Below are 21,346 nucleotides of genomic sequence, written 5' to 3'. Positions count from 1 at the left end.
ATGATTAGATGATGAGTCCAGGATTTGATTAATCTCAGATTTAGATCGTACAGCTTGAAGTGGTGTTGTTAGCTAATTTCTGTTGTAATTTGTGTGTTAAAGTTTTTCGAACCGTTTTCCTTTCATCATCATCATTATCAGCCTGTTCTCATCCACTACTGGACATAGGCCTCTCCAATCTTCAGTTTCTTTTATTTCGATCATTTTATTTATTAGACTGACTTTATGTAAGCAGGTCAAAACGCCATAATATATTGTGTGCGACCGAACAGATTTTGGAATAGTATTCAGTATCATAAAGTATGTAATGAAAATATTCAACTTATATGGAACTCATAACATAACTGGCGAAGAATTTATCTTATATTTCGTCGGGAAATAGGGAATGTCCGTCTTGTAGATTATTTTAAAATATTAGACACGTATTTTTATTTTCTTACGGAAACAAATACTTTCGAAGATAATTATATTGATTTGAAATATCGCGTGTTCGATCGCATATTCTATGTACGTTTTATACGTAGAAATGACTATTACTAGAAATTACTATATTTGCACCCACTCCTAAACTTCGATTCGTTTTATCTAAGTATTGCTATTTTATATGACAAAATAAAAAATATGTGTCTAATATTACTTAACTAACTAAATAGATTTTAAATTTTCATACCCCGTCATCATCCCTATTGAATTTGACGTTTCAAAAGTGCCTAATCAAGAATTAATTGGAACAAATGCTTTGAGTTTGACTTTGACTTTGTCCATCAGTGGCTTCTCAGGGGCTGTTGTTGATGATGATGCTGACGATGTATGATCCCTATTTGACCTACTTTCCAAACCACGACATCAAAATCCCAACACCCTCTATACACTAATATAATTCTTTATGTCTAATAATGATGTAATTTGTGTATCATCAAAAAGGGATCACATCATTCATTCAAAAAAATAAACCGTGCATAGTCTAGAAACTTAGGCATTAGTTGCAAGCCCTTTGTCAGAACTGGAAGGTAAAGGGAAGTTTGGAAAACAAGGTACGTACTGTAATATTCTATAATATGTAATTAATTTGTAGCATCTCAGGTTGACTAGATTCTTACTAGACTAAACTAGATGGTAGCCCAAGCAGCACACAAGCGTTGGTATCATCCATAAAACAGCCTATTTAAAACTTATAATTCTTTAAGAGACTTACAAGAGTGTCAAAAAATTATTTTCTCTTTACAAGAGGGGATTATCAGTTATTATACAGCTCAATCTTTATAAAGACTGTATTATGGAATCGGTTTAAGCTTAGGGTGTCTTAATAGAATACCAAAATTCTATAATAACACTTGAAGTATTGTGTGACACTTCAAGTAGTGTTTTATCTTTAAAGCTGTATAAAGGCTGTATTTTGTATGAGATAACTTCCCCATTACAGCTCTAAGTGTTATCATTGTCTCACCCGATACATTTTTCTGTACAATGGTACACTTCAACACCGTTACCGAACTTCGTTTTAATGGCGTAATTGTAGACCATTGTAACTACATTAGTTTTATAATTTCTGTCAGAGAAGGTACTATAATACTAAAAATGTAAATACCAGCTACAATACAGCTTTAGTCTTTTTTAGTGACTCGAATCTTGAACTTCTTTTTAATGGCTTAATTGTAGACTATTATAAATACACTAGTTTTATAATTTCTGTTTGTGAGAATATAATAACACTAAAAAAATAAATACTAGCCACAGGTACAGCTTTAGTCTTTTTAACTGACAGCTGTCAGCACAGTTCTTTAGCAGATTCATTTAGTGAAAGCTAGCAGTGAAACTAAATTAAAATCAATAAGTATGTGGAAAAAAAGGAAAAGATCTGGTAATAATAAATAATACAAATATTCTATTATAAAACTGATTAAGAACTAATCGCTGCATTGTAGAATTCATATCTTATGTAGTACAGCCTATAAGACTATACAACACTGTCAATACTCTTTAGGCTGTTCTAAATTCTCGCCATTTTGTAATTAAATAAAGACAAAAATAAAATAACAATAAAGGGATTTTAGTCATTATTTGGCCACAGCCACATCCAAATCATGATTATAAGATAAAACTGTGTTATTTTTGTCCTCTGGTTAGTTATTTCAATTACATTTTCTTATTCTAACCTCAAAAACAAACGCACTCACTTACCTTTTTTGATGTTTTCTGTAATGTTTGCTTGATTATTTTGCCGGCCCGTGAAAATTTAGTTAAAATATATGCATAGGTTCACAATAAATATGAATCGGCACTTGAAGTTCACCTCATGTATTAGCCAAGTGCCACCACTAAAAATTCCAATACTTTACACAATAACAACAGCAACTGAAATGGTTGCCATTTGTCACAATAAGTTCCGGAGGGAAAAATAAATTACAATTAAGTACTTTATTTTTGTATTCATCTAAAATTCTCTTCAAAAACCGATTTTGAACTATTATCTTTACACGGTATTTACAAGAGGTCAACTGTAATCTATTGGTTTCCTCCGATACCACACAACAGCTCTAATGCAGCTGTTAAGCAGCTTATCTTGTTCTTGTACAGTTATTATACAGCTGTACTAACGCGATAAGCTGTATAATTTGGGCCCTTTTTACGATTATAACGGCTGTATAAGCGCTTATTCAGCCTTTGTACAGCCTGACTGTACAGCTTTTAGTTTAAAAGGAAACTCAAATACAACTCTTATGCAGCCTGTCTGTGCTAGTTGGGTAGTCATAACATAACTGATAGATTTAAGAAATGAGATCGAATCAATAATAGATAGATAGATCAGAATCAGTTTCTTAAATGGTTTTGATAACATAACTGGATGTTATATAATATAACACTCAAAAGTAAAAAATATTTATTTCAAATATACCGGGAAGGCACTTTTGAACGTCAAAGCAAATATTACAATATAAAGAAAACAAAATGTCCGTGTGTCGGTTAGTCTTCTAGTGAAGCTATTGGCTCGTTTCAAAGTGTAGATTCCTATGGAGAAGAACGAGCAAGAAACTCCATAGGTGTATATGTAACTCTTAATTTAGGTATGGAAAATAAAGCACAATCAAAATTCAACAACATTTACTTATACAAAATCATTAATTATTCATTTACAACCACCAGCACTGTACTTGTAAATAACCCCGCTAGCAGCAACATAGATATCATCATAGTCAAAAGCCAAACCAGATGGCACAAAGTCCAGATCCATGAATTTGGTTGGGATAATATTGTCAGGCCTCACCCAATACAGACCATCGTTGGTTGCCAAAACGACTCGGTTGTACGAATCCACGGCTATAGCCCTAGCAGAATTCTTAGCTATCCCCACAAACTCTATCGGTTCCTGAAAGCCTTTCAGAATAACTTTCACATACTTAGAATCACATTCGTAATAAATATTCTCTTGAGCATCAACTGCTAGAATGAAAGCGCAGGGAACATTCTCAACTTTCTTCTTTTCATTCTTTTTAATATCAATTACAAATACTTCGTTTTCTGGGAACAAAACTGCGTATAACTTATCGTCGCTTGGCGGTTTAAAGAGCTGAACTATATCATCGTCTTTGAGACTTTGAAATTGAGCTTTATTGCCTTCATCTAAGTAATAAAGTCCATCGTCACTGGCTATGTAAGTCTTCTTATTCTTTACGTCTACTGCAGCTGCTTGTCCGTTTACATTATCAATTTTGATTGGCTGGCCTTGGCTGAAAACGTATTGGTCCATTTTAGTTTGAACCCTGTCATTCTGTAGACTGTCTAGGTCTATTAATGTAAAGTGAAGATCATCATTAACTGGATTAATCACTAGATTCGTTGGTAATCCTTTTATGGTTAAAACTGCTGTTCTATCATATGGCGATCCGTTGTATATATACGAACAGTTTTCAGAGTAAACCGTCCCAATTATTGTCAGGAATAGTAGAAGCAGCATTTTGATCTGTAATGAGAAAACGTTAAAGTTTAGTTTTCAGTGTGCTTGTGATGAAATCTGATTCGTTGATGGAAGTATTGCAAGCATGTTTATTGATTATGAGAAAATATACACTACACACTCAAAATATTGACTTGTAGACTAAAGATCCACAAATAGTTGTTCCGGGTCTGAGTGAAATGAGATGTATGAGATATTATATTTGTAAACGTTTTCGAGACAGAAGAAAATCACAGATTTTTTAATCGATGAAGGGAAATGTCTATTCTTAAATTAGGTATCACTACATTATATTTCTTTACTGTCCAAAAAAAAAATCCAAGACAAAAAGAAATTTCTAGATAACTCGTATTTGGAACGTACTTAAAATAAATATCAGTTAAAACTGTTTACTAAGTGTGAGTAACCTCTAGTTATCTGAGCTCATGTGCACAGGGTCACGTTGGATGCTGTTGTTTACAGATATAAATACAATGAGATAAAATCAATACTAGATACTTATACTAGACTAAACTTTACCTCACTTGTATACATGAAAGAAGAAGTAAGAAAGAAAGAAAAATTGTTTATTTGCACCATTGTAAGATACTCATAGTACTGGCAAAACTAGAAATAAATAAAAAAATAATCTAAAAAAGGCTAGTGCTCAGCTAAAATGCAGTAGCCCTTAGTAATATGGCTCATATATCATCATCATCATCAACAACGACTCCTGAGAGACCATTGACAGACAAAGTCTAAGTCAAACTCAAAGCATTTATTTCAATTAATCCTTAATTAGGCACTTAAGCCAAATAATGACATACGTGATGTTATTCCAATTTAATTCCTATGTTAAGTAAATAAAGTTCATTATATTTTGAGTCGTGTTTAACTTCAGACTAAAAAATTGTCACATAATTAACGAAAATTTTAAATAAAATTTCAAAAATTGAACTACTTAAGTTTTAAATATTATGTTGTAGAATATTATAATTAAATTAATAACCCTTCAAAAAAATTATATAAGACAGCGGCCGATTATTAGTTTTCGAACAGATGTGGTCATTGACCCGCTTTTTTTTTAAGGAGGGATTATCATCCAATGACTTCTGACACCTTGGACGAGACGAGAGGGAGTGTCAGACTCTTACTGACTAAAAACTACCCCGTTCCTACTCCTGCTTTTTGAACCGGAGCCTCGGTAAACCCGCTAGGTAGTCCGCAGCTACGAATCAGGTCATTGACCCCTGTATTATTATTTATTAGAGCGTATAACGGCTATGTTTACGATTTTTATATATGTATATATTTTCACTCGTTACAAATATTAAAGACACGTTTTTATGGTATAGGACAAGCAAACGAGCAAACAGATTACCTGATGGTAAGCGAAAACCATCACCTGTATCAACACCCACTACACTAGATAAGTTATTAGATAATTTCCGGTCTTTTAACTTAGTTTAAACAGTAATGTATAATATATATAACAAAAGGTATTTTGAAAATACAATACAATATAAGTACTTTATAATAGACTTATTATATTTTATATTTAAATGTCGTGGTGGCCCGGAGGTTGAAGTCGCCTGCTTCTCATGTATTGAGTGTTAATATTATATGGTGCGAGTTCGAAACCTACCAACGGCAAGTACCAATGTGACTTTTTCCGAGTTATATGTGCTTTTTAAGATTATTTAGACACCACTGACAACGGTGAAGGAAAACATCGTGAGGAAACCTGGGCTTATAATTTCTAATTATAAGTTTGAATTCGCCAACCTGCATTGAGCAAGCGTGGTGATTAATGCTCAAACCTTCTTCGTGTGAGAAGAAGCCATTGGTTAACAGTGGCTTATAGGCTGTTAATAAAGAGCTATAGTCTAGATTTCTAGATCTATCCCAACCGACTATAAATACCTAGAAATAACCTTGCTCTTTAACATAATATAACTATGTATATAATAACAATAACATAACAATCAATATTTTTTTTATAAATTAACTTCAGCCTATCATTATGAGGAAAAAGCACTCATTTATTATTGTTAAGATAAAAAATAAAACTTAAATTCACTCACCTAATTTAAATATTATTAATTTTAAATGAAACTCACAACTGTCTTCTAAGAACTCACATACACTACTGTTTGTTATAAACATAGATATACATAATTATATTAATATATACATATATAAAAATAATAATAACAAAACAATACTGAAAGTGTGTCTGTACATTATTTTTTTTTTGAAAAACATTATAATCTACTGTTATCGTACTATGTACGTAATTGAAAAGAAAACTGTTTCTATGTTTGTCTGTTTGCTCACGCTAATCTCCGGAACTAATAAACAGATTATATTGAAACTATTTTTATTGTATAGCTAATAGACGTGGGCAATATATCACGCTAATATTATAAATGTGAAAGTTTTTTTGTAATTAACTTCCTGAGTTAGGATGTTTTTTTTCGTCAATCACTCTGAAACTACGAACGGATTCTGATGAAATTTGGTATACAGACAGGGTATGAGCAGATTTGCGTGATAAGATATTTAATACTTTTTTATTCCATGGGAACGCGGACAAAGCCGCTGACAGAAGCTAGTATAGATTTTTTTTTTGGGAAATTGATCAAAAATAATTCTTCCTAAAATTAATATACAACGCGAACGAAGTAGCGGGCAGAAGCTAGTATGTATATGTATAATATAATATGTTTATATCAAAACCTTGTTCTGGTACACTGGGTTGAATGTACTTCTATCGAAATGGGGCAGCGGGCATTATACGAATAGTTGAAAATAATTAAAATGTGGGATAAGACTTCCGCATTCGATGATAGTAGGTTTTACATGTCCGTGCAAAATTAATGGACAACCAAGTGGTGTAGGTGTTCCACCACAGATGGGGCCCAGTAGGGCTGATGCCTGATCCGGAGCTGCGGACTACCTAGCGGGCTTACCGGGGCTCCGGTTCGACAAGCAGGAGTAGGAACGGGGTGGTTTTTAGTCAGTAAGAGTCTGACACTCCCTCTCGCCTCGCCCTGGCGAGAGAAGTCATTGGATGATTTTCCCCCCTCAAAAAAAGTGGTGTAGGTATTTGATTCCCATGTGGGGCAAAGTATTTATTAACGGTAGATATTTTTAGCCTTTTGGGTGTTAGGAATTTAAGGGTTGTTGGGGAATCGGAGTTTGGGAAGATTGGGAAGGGGGGTAACTGGGCGTCCGGTAACCTCATTCACACAACGAAATACAACGCAAGCGTTGTTTCACGTCAGTTTTCGGTGAGGCCGTGGTATCACTCCGGTCGAGCCGGCCCATTCGTGCCGAAGCATGGCTCTCCCACACTTAAATAAATAAAAATGGCTGATTGTCCCATTTTTCTGGCCTTATGTGCATATGAATATGATACGGTATTACATTATGTAACGTTATCTCCATATTTACACATTCGGCACAATTTAATATTATTTCTCAGAATTCTTCGTTAAAAATAATAACATAACTAAATATCACGCCTTCTTATTGACTATGGGGTAGGCAGAGGTGCAGATATGTCATGTAACATCCTTTTTTCATTAGTTATGTTATGTATCCCATGTAATAAGGGGTGAGTACTTACTCACCTACTCTATTAGTAATTATGCACTTTTTTATTTTTTTTTAAACTTTGCTGCACACTGTGATATTATCCTGTGTCATGGGTGCGTTTACAAACATACAAGTTCTTATACTCATGACACTCAGACCTGAAACAACAATTTGTGGATCACATAAAGAGTTTTTCCGTGCGGGAATCAAACCCGCTACACGTTGCGCGATAGCCGTTTACCCAGCCATCGCGCCAATCTTGCAAATCGAATTGTCTATTCGAACTATTGAAGTGAGTCTTGTCGCATTCTGACCCGTCATAAGTACTTTAACTGGGAATCGAATCTACACCTAGTTAATTAACAGTCGCAATTGCAACTAAGTATTTAAACAACAAAGCAATAAATTACAGTAATACAATATAAAACGAAATATACCTTATTTTATAACTGCCACTTATAAAATGTAATTATAAAAACTCACTTTCACTTTAATAAATAAACAAAATTGAACTCAATACACGTTTTCACTTTTATTTATAATAATTATAAAATAAAATATAAGTAATTAATTGCTCAAATTGTATAAATAACTTATAAGAAATTGCTCAAATGTTATATATAATTTAATTTTAAATAATTTATTATTAAATTTAATTTAGCTTGTTTGTTAGTTTGTTGTGTTTTAGTAAATGTTTATTTTGCTTGTGTTTACTGCTATATATCTAGTTACGGAAGGAAGTGTCGGGTGTGTTTACATTGTATAACGTGTTTTGAATATTGACGATTTCCTATTTTTGACGTATCGTATAAGTGCTTGGTTGGTTGAAGAGTTGCAATTGTCACTGCTGAGCTGTAGGATTCGTATTCCATCCCAAGGGTTTAAAGGACAATTGCCGGCTTTTCGGTTTAAAAAAACACCGTGAAATTCATCAGATTGTGTTTGGTACGGATGGGTGATTTTTAAAAAAAATCACAAAACGTTAACGGTGTCATTATCCTCACCCAAAAATTAACAATTCTGCCGATTGTAACACAAAATTGGGTTTCAATAAATTAAGCTGTGTTACTCTCAACCAATCTAATCAAAATAAGGATGATAATAAGCTACCACGATGCTAACATGGAAGAATGATTTGTTAAATAAAAGTTAAAGTTTTTTGAAGAAACACGCGGTGCACCTGGACTTATGCTATATTTTTGTTAAAGCACTCCTGAAAATCCTAGTAAGGACTAGGATTCGAGGTCTGTCCAGGATTAACCCAGGGCGAAGTTAGACTTGGAATCCACCTCATGATCTTAAGTTCAACAATTAATTACATTTGCACACAAACAAGACAGTCAACAACGTATTATAAAACAAAGTAATTGTAGTGTAAATATTTTGTTTATGTAATTAAAAATATGAATAACTTCCAATCATCATAATATTAAAAGTAAGAGATTTATAAAAAAAAAACCCAAACACCAACCACAAAAAAAAATACTCCTCACAATAAAAAGAAAATCACGTCCGATCACACACAATGTACACACACACAATTTCTTTCACGCGTCGTCACACAATTGCGTGCTTCTATTGTATAACTTGTGATCGCGAGCCATGACGCGTGTGTTTACATGTATGCCGGGGCCGGTGAAGGTCTTTGAGTACCGGAGGAAACTCAGGAGTTTGGAGTATGCCTGGAATTCCGGCCAAAGTCAGTTTGGTTGGTTTGTCGGTCAATGACTTTTCCAAGTTCAGTGATTTAATCAACTTTAATTGATTTTTGTGTTTTTTTTTCTACTTCGTAAATGATCGTTAATTCTTGCCTCTATTGTTGCGAATGAAGTATTTTATGGTATAAGCCGGTAAACGAACAGACGGATTACCTGATGGTAAGCAATCGCCGCTGCCCATGGACACTTGAAACACCAGAGGCGTTACAAGTGAGTTACCGGCCTTTTGGGAGTTAGGAATTTAAGAGTTGTTGGGGAATCGGGGATTGGGAAGATTGGGTAGATTGGGAAGAGGGGTAATTGGGCCTCCGGTAACCTCACTCACGCAACGCAAGCGTTGTTTCACGTCGGTTTTCTGTGAGGCTGTGGTATTACTCCGATTGAGCCGGCCTGTTCGTGCCAAAACATGGCTTTCCCACACTTAAATGACTTGACTTACACTATACGACCAAGCTCAGTAGGTATATACCGCCATATTTTAAAGTATTCCATTTCACTCTTTCCAGATCCATCAACCATCACCGATGCAGCCAATATATCTGATATCAATACTAATAACATTATGTGCAACAACGAAATTCGTGAAGCCCCCACAGAAGAATACGACGACAATGTTCAGAGAAGAACAGATTATCTTCTCATCAAGCTTTAATATCACCAAGCTTCTAGTCCCTGCTGATGGCCAGAAGTATCTTCAAGCAGAATCTTCTGACATCCCCTCAATCTTCTTCACCGTAGCAGACCCAAAATCTGAAGGAGGCAGCTGCATTTACGTACTAGAAGGCTTTGCAGCTTACGAAATTCTTGAAGGAGGGAGAGACTCCACAGCAGACTACAGCTTCGAAAAGACCATCTATTTCGGTGCAAAAGACGGCCTTTACAAATACCATCCAGATACTCTATCAGCTAAAAAATTTGGCCCCTTCAGAGATGATATTATTCAACTACAGAAAGCTAATGGAAGTGATACTATTTATATACTCAACAGTGAACATAAAGTTTATAAGATAGAAAAGAATGGGACGGTAAAAACTAGAATGCAAAGCATTGGCTGTGCTATGGAATTTGTTCTAGATACTTCGAATAATATCTACTATGTGTCTTGTGGAGATAGGATGCCTCATATAATTAAAAGTGATGGTAATGTCTTAAGTCTAACAGCCAGCGTGATTGAAGATTTCAAGGAGATAAAACTGCTAAGACCTGCATTCATAATGGAGAATTGTATACCATTCTTTGGTGATGGTAACTTGCACATCTTATATTCAAATGGGACTTATGAAAAAAAGGATTTGACGATTAAAGAGAAGCCTTCGGCGTTCAGTGTGGATGCTGCCTTGTATCTTGTAGCTGCTGTGAATGGAAAGATTTATGAATTTAATGTAATGGAAGTGTTAATCAGATCAATGTTTGGTGTCGCTACGGAGTGGCCGAAGGATGTAACTAAGATTATCATGTCGATCATAGAAACAGCGAAAGACAGTATATTTGGATTCACTAAAGATGGATAGGATAAATGTGTTTAATTCTATAAAGGACTGACTAGTTGACTAATTCGCTGTTTAAGGTAAGCGTCCACAGATCCGCATCGTACTCATCGGACGGATCGCGTCAAACGGATTAATTTTTCAGATTGCGTCCACTGTATCGATAGCGATAGGATTTCCGACGCGAGTATCAGCAATTGGATTGCCGATACCACTTTCACTCAAATTTTTTGACGTCATCGGTACGCATCGCATGTAGTCATTGCCGATGAATGGTCCGTACGATGCGTATCAGTGGTAGTTGTATGAGTTTCTATGCAAGACATACTAAAATCTGTTGCGTGCGATGCGTACGATGCGGGCCTGTGGACGCTTACCTTTAGTGATATTTCAGACAATATTTTGACATTTCTTTGTAGCAAAGTTAATGTACTTTAAATGTTGTTTTTCAATACCTTTCCATTCGGGAAGATGACTAATATTGTGTTATTAATTGACGCATAGATTTATAAAACGTATTATAATATGTAGACATTATATATTTTTTTCTATGGAATGTAAATGTGTGAGTTATTGAGCTGTACCTTCTTCATATTGTGGTTCCCAACCTTTGCTTGATCAAGGACCCATTTGATAGCATTTTAGGGAAAGTTTCTTAAGAAAAAGGATCTTTCGACCAGGCGTTATAAACGATGCCCCTCTTTATTTTCCATCTCTATCGGTGTGATACTACAACAACGTGTCCAAATTGTTCATCTCTTTGTACTCGTATCGTGGTTTTAAAATCAAATTCGGTATTACTTACTTTAATGAACATGGTGATGATGATGATGATTTGAAATAATAATATACCAAATTAATCGCTATCGTAATACCGCCATCTCATCAGATTTTTATTTACATACTACAAAAAAACAAAAATCGTAAATAATTAAGGGTGAATAATCCTTATCACTTAGGGGCATGGAAAATAGATAGTAGGCGATTCTCGGAGTCATTGAATACGCATATAAAATTTGGTAAAAATCGGTAAAGCTGTTTCGGAGGAGTACGGTAACTAACATTGTGACATGGAAATTTTATATATCAGAAGTATATTGTATATACTTAATTTGATTATGTCAATCGAAATAAGAGTGCAAGTTTTACATAGATTTATTTTTATAAGTGCTAATTTTATAAGATTATTTTTATAAGTAAGTGGCTTAGGATAAACTTTGAGCATAATAAATAAAGTACTTGATATCTTTCTGTGATTTTTTTGTGATCAGTATTATAATTATCACACACTCACAACGTCACGCCTTATATCCCCGAAGGGGTAGGCAAAGATGCACATTATGACAAGTAATGCTGCTATACAATGTACACCCACTTTTCACTATTTGTGTTATAAGTCTCATGTAATAGGGGGTGAGCCTATTACCATATACTGGGCACAATTCCAGACTCCGTGCTACTACTGAGAAATTTTCGAAAATCTGAAAAAAGCCCAGTACCTATCCTAGCCTTTTGTCTGGCAGTCACTTGCAACCACGAGACAGTCTATGAAATGTATGTGGTATAATTTTGCAACTATTGTAATAGCAGACTTAGACTAGACAACTTGGTTCCGGGACTTCTACTGGTTTGAATTAGTACAAGTCTGACACTTTTCTTCCATAAAAAGGCCCTAGAATTTGTGCTACAAGACTAGAGATAATTTGGAATAATGTAAAAAATAAATCATTTTTTGTAAAAAAAGGGAACCAACTTCAATTTTCTTTACCGCTTCCAATTTCTTAATTTCATTAATATCCCTTAAACCTCTTAAATCTGTAAAATACTACGCTGAAAATCGGTTCAGCCAAACGCGAGATAATCGCGCACAAACATACATACATACAAGTCAAACTGAGAACCTTCTTTTTTGAAGTCGGTTAATAAAACAAAAATTCTTATCCATAACAATATATTTTACAACAGTAGGCTTTTGTTTGTTATTGTTTTCATAGCATCGACATTTTTAAGATCGTAAGCCTTCTTCAAGATGACAGTACTGATGCCCGAATACTCAAACGCTACTAAATTTTAAGACGCTCTCAAATGTAGTTCTGTCACTATCAATTCTTTATAAAATGACAGAGATAGCACGATATTTAAGTACAACTTAAAATTGAGTAGCGTTTGAGTATTCGGGCGTGAGAGTATTATCAAAAGAAATTAAGCGCGCAAATCGCTCCTAGACCTTGTAGCAATGGCTTGAATGGCATCAGTCTTGTCATCAAAGTATTTCTTCAATTCATCCAAAATCTCACTGAAAATGATGGTCAAAATGTTGTATTCGTAGACTTTCTTGTTGTAAGCGTAGTATTGAATCAGAGTAGCTTCCATGGAGTAGGCTGTAGGCTTCACTCGGAACTCGAATTCGCCAAGCTCACTAGTCCCATTTTCATAAACAAGGTAGGATTTGTTGTCAACAATGACTGGTGCTCCGTTCTCAAAGACGAATGCTGGGTTGAGGATCTCTACGTAAGATGCGTGTTCGGGAAGACCACTGATCTTCTTAACTTCACCATTTACATAAACGTAGACAGTCTTGTCACTAGTGTAGTAATAGAGGTTGTTCTCGTAATCCAAGATGATCTGCTGAGCATCCACAATTTGGTCAATCTTTTCTTTCTTTGTACCTTCTTCTGTTACCTTGTAAACGACGTGGTCAGCTGATAAAACGTAGATAGTGTCACTGCCGTTAACTTTGGCGATGCCAATGAAGTCGTCAGTTAAAGAACCATATTTGTCAGCTGATTTCTTTTCATCGTTGTAAACGTAGATGCCGTCAGAGGCTGCGAAGTAAACTAATTTAGTGTCATCGTTAGCAGCAGCTGCATCTTTACCATTGTCTAGTATCTTCGTTGCTTGTCCATTTGTGAGTAAGTAGACACCCTTGTATACCTTGCCTCCCTGTTCATCTTTGTCAGCTAGTACTACGAAGCTTGTGGTAGAATCTGAATCACTTTCTTCGTCATCATCATCTTCAAAGTTCAATGCGTTCAATGGAGTCAGGATTTTAACAGGATCGTGTTCGAAAGTGTATATGGCGAGTTCGTCTGGGAAGAACTCTTCGGTGATCACCACAGTTTCGTCTTCTTTACTAGAGGCTGGAGCGGAGTAGACTAACCCCGCGAGGAGAGAGACCGTGAAGAAGAGAAGCAGCTTCATGTTTGGACCTGGAAATGTGAAAGAAATAGAAATTAATTTTGGATCTTTGTTCAACTTTGGAATATTGGTTCTTTTAATTCCGATAAAATAGGTTTGCATAGATGGATTTGCCATCTCTGCTCATCATCAGTAGGGATGTTTTGGTGCGGGAGGTGGGGATCTAAAATATTTTGTTCTTAAATGGAATGGTATGCTTATACGAGTGTTTTTGTAAAAAAAATACATTCAGTAATTAAGAATTAATCATTAGTGGATAGTATGATGATGAAGAAAATTGTTAAAGTTATGGTTAAATTCGTGAAGATTTAAGATTTAAGAGCAGCGAAACTGGGTACTGTGGATATTAAGCTAGCACTTAGTTTTTTTCATAAGATAGGGCCGTGTGGAGGTACCGGCCTTTTGGTGGTTACAAATTTGAGATAAGAATTAGGATTCTAAAACTTCAATCACATGGCGAAAGACAACACAAAGTGTTGTTTCATGTTAGTTTTTTGAGGCCGTGATGTCACATGAGCAGTACCCTTACGAGGAAGATCCGTGCTTCGGCACGAATGGGTCAGCGGTCAGTTCCTCCCGATTGTCGATAGTCGCTAGCGACGACGTAAATTTTTTGGATGGCAAATTTTATGTTCCACAGGTGACCAACAGAGGCGTTGTAAAATTTGAAATACTAAAAATTTATTGCAATGAGCAATTTATTGAAAATTTAGTACAATTTAGACGATTGTCAAATACTATTAGTGTCAGAGGTACCTACTAGCCGCTGGCCCATTCGTGCCGAAGCATGGCTCTCCCACGTGAAATTAGTAATGTTTTTACATAATAATGCTTAGTTACATAACCGTTTCTCCTTTATCAGCCCCAATGATAAACTTTACCTCTAAGAAATTATATTTTGGTATAAATTATCGTACGGTGTCTTGAACTCACTGATTGCGAATCGAAATAGGCAACTTCATGAAGTCTGGAGATAGCATTGCGTGAACTTTGACTTAAAAAAAATAGGTGTTATAATAAATAATTGTGATTATGTTTAAAATTTCGTTTACAACTTAAAATGCTGATTATACTATGCATGACTATTGATTTGATCCAAGGCTTGTGTATCTTATGGTCAGGTACTGGGAATTCTTTAAATAATCGGGTGTAATCTGCTTAGATATCTAAGACAATCTGCAAATGAATCTGACTAAAAAGAACTAATTGACTAAAAGCCACGCCGTTCCTATTCCTGCTTTACGAGGAAGCTCCGTTAAGGCAGTCCGCAGCTCCGATGCTCAAAGTGATAGGCAGAGGTGCACATTACGGCAACTAATGCCATTGTGCAATGTATAACCACTTTTCACTATTTATGTTATGTCCCATATAGTAGGGGGTAAGCCTATTGCCATATACCGGGTGCTACCGTATACTATACACAGAATTTCAGTGCTACTACTGAGATCGAAAAGCCGAAAAAAGCCCAGCTACAATTTGCCTGACCCGAGAATCGAACCCGAAACCCCTTGCCCGGTAGTCGCACTCGCGACTGGACCAACGAAACAGTCAATAATTAGAAATAGTAGTCGCGTAAAACCGAGGCGAATTGCTAGTATACATCGATAAACATGTACCATGTATAGCAGATCGATGACAAATAGTCTAATGAATGGAGCAAAGAGGAAATTGACAGTAATTGTACTGAATACTGACTACTGACCAGTTTGAATGCATCTTGTTATCAGCGAATTGGAATACGATGGACTTGATCCAGGGTTGTCAGTTTTGTTCAGGACATGTTTCAATAAGAATGATAACTCAGTCAAAATTAAAATATTATCTCAATTTTTTTATTAGGTTAGGTTAGGTTAGAAACAAACTATAATTTTTACTGATTTTATTAAAAGCCTTTTTTTAAGGGTTTAAAATCATCCGGTGTCTTCTCCTTGGGCGAGGCGAGAGGGAGTGTCAGACTCTTACTGACCCGCCCCGTTCTTACTTCTGCCCTTCAAGCCGTATCCCCGGTAAACCCACTAGGTAATCTATAAAAAAAGGTTTAATATTTGTCTAATAATAATTTGAAAGATCGTTGATTTAGATCATGAAGCAAACACGAAGAGGAAATGCCATAATGTGATTGTGCACTGTGACAATACAAATGGGTCCTGTCCAACGATTATAATAAGTAAAAAGGTGTAGATAGGTTAAGTGTTTAAAAAGTGGCACATTAAAATGTAGACAATTGGCAACGTTTTTGTAGTATGGGACTGCATTTTGGAAAATAGATAGAGGCGTGGTTTGTAACGTCCCACGCTCCCTGTAAAGTGTCACGCATTATGTTAAAGGGAAATCCAGTTATGACATCTCCTCTTTGAATTTGCTTCATAGTTTTAATGCAAAAAAGGAAATCATGATTTAAGAACGAAATTAAATTGCAAAGTATATAAGTGTTGTTTAATACATATTATTATATGCATTTGAATGCAGTTGCATAGATAACAGAGAATCCCGGAAAAAATGCATAATCGCGGATATAAATGTATATTTTTTATATGAGGTGTAGATAATGATAATAATATATAGAATTATCCATAGATAATTGCGAGCAACACATCATTACATTTTGCATTCAATTCCATATGAGTAAAATTGGTAGAGGGCGGGTAATGAGTCGATGGATAACCTGATGATAAGTAATTGATAAGATTATTATTACTAGTGGTCGCCTAGTGGCCGAAATTCGACCATATATGATTTAATTTACAATACCACTTAACGTACGTTGAAGGATAATTTTTATTTAATTCAAACTCTTTTATAAAACTCTTTTCATATGAGACGTGAGAATATCATCGCAATGTCTATCGATTTTGACGTTTTGTCAAATACGATCAGATACTATGCATGTGTGTGTAATGTTTTATTTATTGATTTAATGTACTTTATAAGCATTATTTTTGAAAAATATTAGCGCTATGCACTTCTCCTACACATAAACTATAAGTATACCAAATTTTATGCTCCTACGTCCGCGCAATTTTCGTAAAATGTGGTCCAAAGTTTTTGCATCACGTATTAATATATAGATTAACGCCCGAATACTGAAAGGCTAATCAAATTTAAGCTGTAGTTAAATCTCGTACTATTCATTTACAAAGAATTTGTAGGGACAGAACTATATTTGAGAGCGTCTTAAAATTGAGTGACGTTTGAGTATTTGACCATAAGGGTTCCAGCCAAAACGGGCCGCTGTCAAGAGGTTCGTTACCTGAACTTCTCTTTTTAATAGGCAAAAGGGGCCTATTTGATATTTTGGCCATATTCTTCGAATAGTATAGTTGCATGTGCTCGAGATGGAGTTCCTAACGGGGTAGTTTTTAGTCAGTAAGAACCTGACACTCCCTCTCGCCTCACCCAAGGCGGGAGAAATTATTGGATGATTTTCCACTCACAAAAAATAGCTAGCACTAAGTAACTCTTTGCTAGCAAATGATTTGGGTTGATTGGTGATACGCGATTTTTGTCAATGAAAATTTACCTCTTTACTGAAGACAAATTGAGTTGATATTTGGTACACACTCTTATTCTTGGTGACATTCACATTAAACCCGTTTAACATAAAAAAATATTTGTATACATTACTTGTTCAGTATTCAAATAATGTTTATATTTATAAGTAATTCAAGGAAAATCTATGTTATATTAGATATTTATGTATGAATGTATGTACAATAATAAATAATTCGCTCTATCTCCACCATTCTGAGTTTACGCTACATATACAACATGATCTTTGACATAACCTCTGCAAATAATCTTCTAACACAAAACATTATACTTCGAAACATAAATATACCTATACATATACCTCAACATCAACGTCACGCCTTTTAATCCCGAAGGCAGAGGTGCACATTACGGCACGTAATGCCGCTATACAATGTACTCCAACTTTTCACCATTATATATATACATATACCTATGCCTATATAAAACGTTATTTTTTAATGAATAAGCAGAGCTAGAAGTGTAGTGTCATAAGATGAGGTATTACAATATATTATATAGGTTTTATGGGATACTAGCTCCAGCCTGGATAAAGAGTAGCCAGTGTTATTCCAAACCATAATCTACCCCTGTTCCAAATTTGATCCCGATAGGAAATGCCGGCCTCATCTAGTTATTTAAGAGATTGACGTGTAAAAGAGTTACATTGTAACCTATTTGCAAAAATAAATAACATTTATCATTTACCCTTCAGTCGTTTTGACGTGAAGGAGTAACAAATAAACAAACAAACGTACAAAACATATATACAATTGAGTTACATGGGTATATAATATACATGAGGTACATACATATATATTATGTAGACTCTGATAAACCTGAACCTTTTAAACCGCGATCTCTAAGTGTGGAGATTATAACAAAACCCCTTTTATGTAAAGAATAATCATAGTCCAATAATGAACTGTCTCGGGCTATTGTTTTTTTATGGTATAAGCCGGTAAACGAGCATACGGATCACCTGATGGTAAGCAATCGCCGCCGCCCATGGACACCAGAAACACCAGAGGCAAAAAGTGCGTTAAAGGACTTTTGAGAGATGATGTACATAAATAAAAAAAAAATATAGCTCACCAGTCAACGTGCGCACTGACCAACAGTTAAAAACTGACTACCGACTGACAAGTTACCAGCAGAGCTAAATACGTTTTCATAGAAATAAGATAACTGTCATATTATTATATGTAATTGGCATTTTATCAATTGTTTGTTGTATCCAATATCCATATGTCATAATCGTGACCTTAGTTTTGGTAAAATTGTGACTTTTAGTGTAAAGTTCTAGGAAATTGATTGGGTCTAGATTTTTCTTGTGTTGTTGGGACTGCATGTTGAAAAATAGAGAGGGGTGTAGTTTGTAACGTCACGCGCTCCCCGTAAAATGTCACGCATTATGTTAAAGGGAAATCCAGTTATGACATCTTCTCTTTGTATTTCATGGATTTGATGCAAAAAAGGAAATCATGATTTCAGAACGAATTGAATTGTAAAGTACATAAGTGTTGTTTAATACATATTATTATATGCATTTGAATGCAGTTGCATAGATAACAGAGAATCCCGGAAAAACGCATAATCGCGGATAATATATAAGTATGTATATTTTTTATATGACGCATAGATAATGATAATAATATAGAATTATCTATAAATAATTGCAAGCAACACATAGTTACATTTTGCATTCAATTCAACGTCAACGTCAATGTAACGCCTTTTATCCCCGAATGGGTAGGCAGAGGTGCTCATCACGACACGTAATCCCTCTACACAATGTACACCCACTTTTTACCATTTGTGTTATCTGTGTGTTATGTAATAGTGGGTGAGCCTAATGCCATATACTGGAAATTTTCCCTGCGACCACTCGACCAACGAGGCATTCAATTCAATATTAAAAAAATTGATACAGGGCAGGATTGAGTAGGCGGATCACCTGATGATAAGTAATTGATAAGAGATTAAGGGTCCCAGCCAAAACGGGGACCTATAAAACGACTCCGTCCGTTCCTACTCCTGCCTTTCGAGCCGGAGCCCCGGTAACCCGCTAGGTAGTCTGCAGTTTCGGATCATAATGATGATCGTACATTTTAAACCCGTTAAACATAAAAAAAATATTTGTATGTAGGTATCACTTATTTTGGTAGAAAATAATGTATACTAATAATGTTTATATAAGTAATTCAAGGAAATTCTATGTTATATTAGATATTTCTGTATTTATGTACAATAATAAATAATGTCTTGTATCTCCACCATTATGATTTTACGTTACATATACAACATGATCTTTGACATAACCTCTGCAAATAATCTTCTAACACAAAACATTATACTTTGAAACTTAAATATAATATACATATACCTCACAATCAACGTCACGCCTTTTATCCCCGAAGGGGTAGACAGAGGTGCACATTACGGGATGTAATGCCGCTATGCAATGTACACCCACTTTTCACCTTTTTATATTTTCGTATATACCTATCCTATCCTATTTCGTATATATATAAAACGTTATTTTTTAATGTATAGGCAGAGTTATAAGTTTAGTGTCTTAAGATGAGGTATTACAATATATTATATAGGTTTTATGGGATACTAGCTCCCATCCGGATAAAAAGTAGCCTATGTGTTATTCCTGACCATAATCTACCCCTGTTCCAAATTTGATCCGGATAGGAAATGCCGGCCTCATCTAGTTATTTAAGAGATTGACGTGTAAAAGAGTTACATTGTAACCTATTTACAAAAATAAATATCATTTATCATTTACCCTTTAGCCGTGAAGGAGTGACAAATAAATAAACAAACATACAAAACATATATATATATGTAGTTGAGGTACATAGGTATATAATATACATGAGGTACATACATATATATTGGGTAGACTCTGATAAACACGAACCTTTTAAACCGCGATCTCTAAGTGTAGAGATCATAACAAAACCCCTTTTATGTAAAGAAGAAACAGTCCAATAATGAACTGTCACATGCTATTGTTTTTTTATGGCATAAGCCGGTAAACGAGCAGACGGATCACCTGATGGTAAGCAAACACCGTCGCCCATGGACACCCGAAACACCAGAGGTAACAAATTAATTTAAGAGTTGTTGCTTTATTTATGGAAAAGGTGGCAATCGAGCGGACGAGTTACCTGATGGTAAGCGATCAGCGTCGCCCATGGATACCCGCAACACCAGAGGAGTCACAGGTGCGTAAAAAAATATGCAGATGTGTAAAAATTAAAAAAAATATAGCTCACCAGTCAACGTGCGCACTGACGAACAGTTAAAAACTGACTACCAACTGACAAGTTACCAACTGAGCTAAATACATTTTCATAGAAGTAAGATAACTGTCATATTATTATATGTAATTGGCATTTTATCAATTGTTTATTGTATCCATATTAACCATATGTCATAATCGTGACCTTAGTTTTGGTAAAATTTTGAGTGTAGTGTAGTATTCTAGGAAATCGATTTGGTCTAGATATTTCTTGGCTGTTTATTGTTTTTTTGCGGGATTTTTGAGAATTTTCAGTAGATAATAATACTTTTTTTATAAGTGGGGAAATCATCCAATGATTACTCTAGCCTTGGGTGAGGCAAAAGAGAAAGTGAGTGAGACTCTTACTGACTAAAAATCGCCGCGGTCTTACTGGTTTCGAGCCCCAGGCCTGCTGGGCCGCATCTGTGATGATCTGATAACTCTTTGAGGGTCTGGTTCTGGCCGGGCGGTGAGCTACCCTTGCTCGCCGTCCGCAGGCCCGCACTTACGGTGGCCGGAGATCGTCACGGGATCCCGGACTTCCGGATAAATTAAGAGCTTACCATATTTTACGCGGCGGTAT

General features: G+C 35.3%; 3 protein-coding genes across 6 annotated transcripts in view; 1 reads left to right on the top strand and 2 right to left on the bottom strand.

Annotated features, from left to right (window-relative positions):
* The first annotated feature begins 806 nt into the window (after window positions 1-806).
* On the top strand, window positions 807-10,882 carry LOC118276720 (uncharacterized). Its single transcript, XM_035595223.2, has 2 exons — window positions 807-1,034; window positions 9,759-10,882. Exon 2 carries the CDS (start codon window positions 9,777-9,779, stop codon window positions 10,761-10,763), a length of 987 nt encoding a protein of 328 aa, XP_035451116.1. The 5' UTR covers window positions 807-1,034; window positions 9,759-9,776; the 3' UTR covers window positions 10,764-10,882.
* The window catches only part of LOC118276960 (uncharacterized), a 265,349-nt gene continuing 247,088 nt past the window's right edge, over window positions 3,086-21,346 (bottom strand). For all 3 annotated transcript variants that reach the window (XM_035595599.2, XM_050699963.1, XM_050699964.1), the window contains exons 2-3: window positions 6,019-6,041; window positions 3,086-3,961 (exon numbers count right to left, since the gene is read on the bottom strand). In XM_035595599.2, the coding sequence (XP_035451492.2) occupies window positions 3,128-3,955 (828 nt within the window). In that variant the 5' untranslated portion in view covers window positions 3,956-3,961; window positions 6,019-6,041 and the 3' untranslated portion in view covers window positions 3,086-3,127. The remainder of the gene's footprint in view (window positions 3,962-6,018; window positions 6,042-21,346) is intronic.
* Window positions 12,674-20,898, bottom strand: LOC118276871 (uncharacterized). Of its 2 annotated transcripts, none has more exons than XM_035595463.2 (2): window positions 20,756-20,898; window positions 12,674-13,948 (listed from the first exon to the last, which is right to left on the bottom strand). In XM_035595463.2, the coding sequence occupies exon 2, from the start codon at window positions 13,938-13,940 to the stop codon at window positions 12,942-12,944; it is 999 nt and encodes a 332-aa protein (XP_035451356.1). In that variant the 5' UTR covers window positions 13,941-13,948; window positions 20,756-20,898; the 3' UTR covers window positions 12,674-12,941. The 2 variants fall into 2 exon arrangements, with proteins under 2 accessions (XP_035451356.1, XP_050555916.1); XM_050699959.1 differs by lacking the exon at window positions 20,756-20,898 and adding an exon at window positions 18,561-18,720.

The sequence above is a fragment of the Spodoptera frugiperda genome, chromosome 17 (assembly GCF_023101765.2).
Source record: "Spodoptera frugiperda isolate SF20-4 chromosome 17, AGI-APGP_CSIRO_Sfru_2.0, whole genome shotgun sequence".
NCBI classification, from domain to species: domain Eukaryota; kingdom Metazoa; phylum Arthropoda; class Insecta; order Lepidoptera; family Noctuidae; genus Spodoptera; species Spodoptera frugiperda.
The sequence above is the reverse complement of the archived record's forward strand: the minus strand, read 5'-3'. Positions and strand labels throughout refer to the sequence as shown.

What these genes read in the sequence shown, in the direction of transcription:
- LOC118276720 (XM_035595223.2), top strand. Translation starts at nt 9,777, where the DNA reads ATGCAGCCAATATATCTGATATCAATACTAATAACATTATGTGCAACA.
- LOC118276871 (XM_035595463.2), bottom strand. Translation starts at nt 13,940, where the DNA reads ATGAAGCTGCTTCTCTTCTTCACGGTCTCTCTCCTCGCGGGGTTAGTC.